The sequence below is a fragment of the Sinocyclocheilus rhinocerous genome, unplaced genomic scaffold (genome assembly GCF_001515625.1).
Source record: "Sinocyclocheilus rhinocerous isolate Xijiao unplaced genomic scaffold, SAMN03320098_v1.1 scaffold1374, whole genome shotgun sequence".
In the NCBI taxonomy this organism is placed as follows: domain Eukaryota; kingdom Metazoa; phylum Chordata; class Actinopteri; order Cypriniformes; family Cyprinidae; genus Sinocyclocheilus; species Sinocyclocheilus rhinocerous.
In genome coordinates, this window is record NW_015643932.1 from 516,711 (window position 1) to 522,688 (window position 5,978).

A 5,978-nucleotide genomic window follows, 5' to 3' on the forward strand; every position below is an offset into this window, starting at 1 on the left:
GATGTGTGCAGCGCATTTTATGGAGGACTGTTTCCTGATCCTGGGAGAGTAGACTACTATGCCGGCTGTTCTGATTCACAGTCTGTAAATACGTTTTCATTTTAAGGATTTGCCACTGATGATTCAAACGCGAGTTTTGAGCAGTGTATTTTTTGAACCTTAAACCGCATAAACACTAAAAACCGCAATTTCATTACACCAAATACACAAAATAATGTTCTTTTTAGCAACATCATATGTTTACAAGTTTATTGAAGTTTGTGTTTTACAAAAAATACTGTTTCAGTTTTTCTACTTAATGTTGTTTAATTTAATGTTACTTGCCATTTGTTTGTAATTATTTGTCAAATTTACCAGCAGTTTCTGAGTTTCTACACCAGTGTATTACACTTCTGTAACATGTCCCATTATTTTATCTAAATAAATAAAAAATAAAATTCTACAAGTTATTTTAGACAACAATATTATAATTAACAGTATAAATGAAAAACAGATATTCATTTTGAAAAAAAATTTTATGCTTAAAGATAGGGAAAGGGATAGGGTCAAAATTTGGCCCCTTTTTGCATGTCATGTATTTCATTAAAATTATTTCAGAATTTATTTGCTTTCCATAGAGATAATTGGTTTGACCGATGTTTTTATTTATTTATTTTTCAGATATTCCTTTAATAGCCTTTAATTATTGTGAAAAAGTGAAAAATAGTGAAAAAGTGAAAACACAAATAACTAAATAAAATACAAATAGTAATTTTAAATTCTACTAGTGATTTTAGAAATAATTTCATAATGTACAGTATGAACATGGATATTCATTTTGAAAGTTGCTGAAGATTATATTTAATAATTGTATTCAATTTATTAATGTTTTAAAAGTATATTATAGTGAATTAGTATATTAAAGTGAATGTTAGATGACGGCAAAGGTTAAATAAATGTAAAAATAGGAGAAATTAGCATGCACTGTTAAATATTCAAAAGAAATCAAATTAAATAAAATGTTATATATTTAAATATATATATTTTAAATAAAATGTTTACATTTTTAAATAAATCTCTATTATCTACAGATAACCAATATGGTATGAATATATTGTGCATCCCTACTTAATATCTTTTTCATTTGTTAGTGCATGAATGTTTTCAAAATCATCCATATGCTGTTATCTTCAGCTGATCACATGACCTCTCAGTCAAAATGCTGCAGCTTTTAGAAAGGAGGCAGTTTCATATCTCTAATCTAGCTTCACTCATCCCATTTGTTTTTCACTGTCTCTTTCTATCTTCATCGGTTTCTTTTCCCGGTGGTTTGTTATTCCACATATTGATGTTTTCATCTGCTGTTCTCCCAGCGCGTTACACATATCACATACCGTGTGATCAGCACGTATGTTTCCAGTCTAATCCGGTATTGCACGTGCTGTCATAAACCCCTCTATCAGCATCAGTGCGGTCTGCTTGTAAAGTTCAATAGAGGCTCAGGAACCCACGAGGTCACTGCTCCACTGTCGATACGCGTAAATATTTGATAAATCCTAGATGAATGGTCTTCTCGCTGCCGGCGGGATTGTTTTGGACAGAAGATCCAAGCCTGTGTTCCTGATCACTGACTCACAGCAGTGATATACTAGCCGTCAGCCCCACCGCCCAGTCCACAACAGCTTCCATAGAGCAGAAAGGCCAACCTTGGGGAACGTCTCATTATGTTCCTTGCTATGACTCGATTAATGTTTAATAATCTCAGATTGGGCTGGAACATCACCCAAGAAAAGAGGCTTTCATGATTTATTTAAGAGCGCCCACGAGACGCCATGATTAATGCTTTGTTTGGCTCCATGGCAGTATTGACAGTGCTTGAAGGATCGACCCACCCAAAATCCTTGGTGGAATTTATTCCAAGACGAGGAAGGCTTTGTGCTCAACTTTAGCTGGTACTAACAATTACAACATTTTAAGAATTCCACAAGATTATGCATGGTTTCCGTTAATTGGATTTGGATTTATGCCTGTTGTAATCAATGACATGCCAGCCAAAGTGCAGAACAGAGTTTTGTTAAAGGCTTGGAAAGAAATTCTACAGGTTCATAGAGGCCTGGTCGCCCACCTCAGGTTATGTGCTTGCTTTGAGTGAGTTATCATAGAAGTACTTTGCGAGGAGATATTTATGCTTAAAGATAAGGGAAGAATTCCTGCGCTTTTGCATGTCATGACTAGTATATATTTCTTTTCTTTTTTTTTCTTTCTAAAATTGCTTCAAAATTTATTTGCTTTCCATAGAGGTAATTAGTTAAGCGATATAAGCGATAGTGTGACACAAATTAAGCTCTGGAGGAACATGACTAAATACCAAGTCTTGTTATTTAATAATAAACAAATACAAATATTTAATTATATATATATATATATATGTGTGTGTGTGTGTTTCTTTTTTTAATACTAGCCTTTAATTATAATAGCCTTTAATTATTAAATAAGCCTTTAATTGTTAAATAAAAAATTACAAATTATAAATAATCCAAAATGAAAATAAATTAATTTGTGGTGACAACAGATTATTATATTATTGTTATTGTTTTTTGTTTAATAATAATAATAAATAGTATTAGTATTAACAGTGGTACTGCTATTGGTAGTATTAATAGAGATAATTTTATTATTATTATTCTTAATTAGTATTAATAATATTATAAGAAGTAATAATAATTAGTAATACTGTTAAATGCATTGTAGATTATCTCCCTCTTAGTATTAAATGCATTACGGGCATGTTAATATAATTATTAATAATAATTAGTAGTAGTAGTATTAATATTACTACTGATATTATTGCTATTAGAAGTATTACTATTTGTAATATTGTTAAATGCATTGCTGATATTGTTTTCATTATTTACTATATACATTATTTTAGTAATAATTAGTAGTAGTATTAAAATAATTAGTATTATTGTTAATATTATTACTAGTATTGTTAAATGCATTGTAGTCATTTTAATAATAATAATAATAATAAATAATTTAACACTTATTTAAACGCACACATTCCATATTATGTTGAGAAGACATAATACAATATGTTTATTGGTCACTTGAACATTTAAAATAACTTGTATTGCTTTATACAGAAAACAATATCCGTTGATGTGAATTTCTCATGAATTCCTTTGGTAAATGTATTTTGCTTGTGGCAGAATGTTTAGGCAAGTATGGACATGGGTTTTGTTGAAAACCAGTGTATATCTGTGGATGGTCTTCAAATATGTAATTATACTCCATATTTGTGTGCATTCTGTATATTTGGACACACCTTTGGTTGTAAATTTCATTTAATCTTAGATGCTTGGAGTAAACAGCACCCTCTTCCTGTCACTGATGGTGCGAAAAAAATGGTGTGAAATGTGACATGACATAAATATTTTTTTTCCCTTTTCTTTTTAGGTAAAAAAGGCCTTTTTTGCCTTGGTGGCCAATGGGGTCCGAGCCGCCCCTCTGTGGGAGACCAAGAAACAGAGTTTTGTGGGTGAGTATGTTCTGATAATGAATACAAAATTCTGGCACTGTTTGATATGAGTGACAAGGACCCATTTTTAAAGTACAAGCACCTCATCGTTGACAGTAGAAGTTGTTATAAGTATTGAAATTCTTCGTACCCTTTGGTTACCGTCATTTTATCAGTTTCCAAGAGCGTTTTCCTTATCTGTGGCTTCTTAAACCAAGGCTAAAAGTAAGTGGAGCTGCTCTTTGGCAGACTCTCTAAGGGAGTGTGTAACATATACGTCCAGATCTCTGTGGCCTAGAAGAGATTCAGACTGGAGATGATCCTTCCTGTCACCCTCTACAGCACTCAGCAATCCTCTGATACAGAGTCTTATCTGTTACCATGACAAAACCCGCTCAAAATAGAAGCGTGTGCTGACCAGAGTCGCAGCATTTGCCTCAGGCTCCACTACAAGTGGAGTAATGATTTCTGTAAGTTAAGCAAAATTAGCTGTCTGGGGGAAACATTCAGAACTTTCCAAAAATAATGTGGTGGAAATGGCACAACCGGTCAGTGTGAAATTAAAGGGATAGTTCACCCAAAAATGAAAATTCTGTCATTAATTACTCAGCCTCATGCCGTTCCAAACCTGTAAGACCTTTGTTCATCTTCGGAACACCGAAGATATTTTTGATGAATTCTGAGAGCTCTCTGACCCTCCCATAGTCAGCAAGGATCCTAACACGATCAAGGTCCAGAAACATAGTAAGGAGATCGTTAAAATAATCCATGTGACATCAGTGGTTCAGACATAATTGTATGAAGCTACGAGAATACTTTCTGTGTGCAAAGAAAACAAAAATAATGACTTTATTCAACAATTCGTCTCCTCCGCGTCACCCTGGCACCATTTTGGAGAGTATCACATACGTAAACAATGTATGCAACGTATGTATGCAAATACGTTGTTTATGCTTTGATCTGAACGTAAACAACGTATTCTTTGCGCACAAAAAGTATTCTTGTAGCTTCGTAAAATTACGGTTGATCCACTGTTGATGTCACATGGATTATTTTAACAATGCTTAAATGCATTATTGAGAAGGTCAGAGAATTTAATCAAATATTTTAATTCATCAAATATCTTAATTTGCGTCTTACAGGTTTGGAACGACATGAGGGTGAGTAATTAATGACAGAATTTTCATTTTTGGGTAAACTATCCCTTTAAAGACAGATATATATATATATGGAATCAGAAGGGTGTTTTTCAGCATCCTCCAGTCTTCAGTGTCACATGATCCTTCAGAAATCATTATGATATGCTGATTTGCTGCTCTACAAACATTTATTACTATTATCAATGTTGAAAACAGATGTGCTGCAAACTGATACATTTTGTTCAGAATTCTTTGATTAATAGAAAGTTGAAAAGAGTAGAATTTATTTAAAATGACATTTTTATTAATTTAAGTATTCATTGTCACTTTTGATTAATGTAATGCATTCTTGCTTAATAAAAGTAAAAAAACAAAAAAAGTACTGACGCCAAACTTTTGAATGGTAGTGTTTATATTTTATATATATTTATAAAGAAAGCAAATAGAGTGAATTTTGATATGCTATTTTGATATAAGGAATTATTCACCCAGAAATTTAAATTCTGCCATTTACACAGCCTCATATAATTTCAAACCCATATGACTTAATTTCTTTTGAGAAATGCAAAAGGAGATATTTTGAAATATGTTTATGCTGCTTTTTTATTTTTTACATTACATTGACATTTAGTCATTTAGCAGACAATTTTATCCAAAGCGACTTACAAATGAGGACAATGGAAGCAATCAAAATCCACAAAAGAGCAATGATATGCAAGTGCTATAACAAGTCTCAGTTAGCTTAACAGTACACATAGCAAGTTTTTTTTTTTATTATATAATAAATAAAAAAAAGAAAACTGATAGAATAGAAAAAGAATAGAGCAAGCTAGTGTTACAGGCCTTTTTTGCTTTTGTTAATTGTATAATAAATAAAAAGAAAACAAAAAACAAACAGATAGAAAGATAGTTTTTTAAAGAAAACAAGCAGTAAATGAATAGAGTGCTAGTCTAAAAGGGACATTTTTTTTTAGAATAGAATTAGAATAGAGAGTGCTAGAGTTAGAGGGAATAAAGATGGAAGAGATGTGTTTTTAGGACTCAGCTGCTCTGATTGAGTTGGGCAGGCCTTTCCACCAGGAGGGAACATTTAATTTAAAAGTCAGTGAAAGTGATTTTGTGCCTCTTTGGGATGGCACAATAAAGCGACGTTCACTTGCAGAACGCAAGCTTCTAGAGGGCACAGATGTCTGAAGTAATGCATTTAGGTAAAGGGGTGCAGAGCCAGTGGTGGTTTTGTAGGCAAACATTAATGCCTTGCATTTTATGCGAGCAGCTATTGGTAAACAGTGCAAATTGAAAACAGAGGTGTGACGTGCATTCTTTTTGGCTCATTAAAA

At 32.4% G+C, this 5,978-nt stretch overlaps 1 protein-coding gene across 6 annotated transcripts in view; it reads left to right on the plus strand.

Moving 5' to 3' along the window:
- LOC107757712 (5'-AMP-activated protein kinase subunit gamma-1-like) overlaps window positions 1–5,978 on the plus strand; it is an 81,391-nt gene that overhangs the window by 61,283 nt on the left and 14,130 nt on the right. For all 6 annotated transcript variants that reach the window (XM_016575270.1, XM_016575269.1, XM_016575271.1 and 3 more), the window contains one exon: window positions 3,439–3,520. In XM_016575270.1, the coding sequence (XP_016430756.1) occupies window positions 3,439–3,520 (82 nt within the window). The remainder of the gene's footprint in view (window positions 1–3,438; window positions 3,521–5,978) is intronic.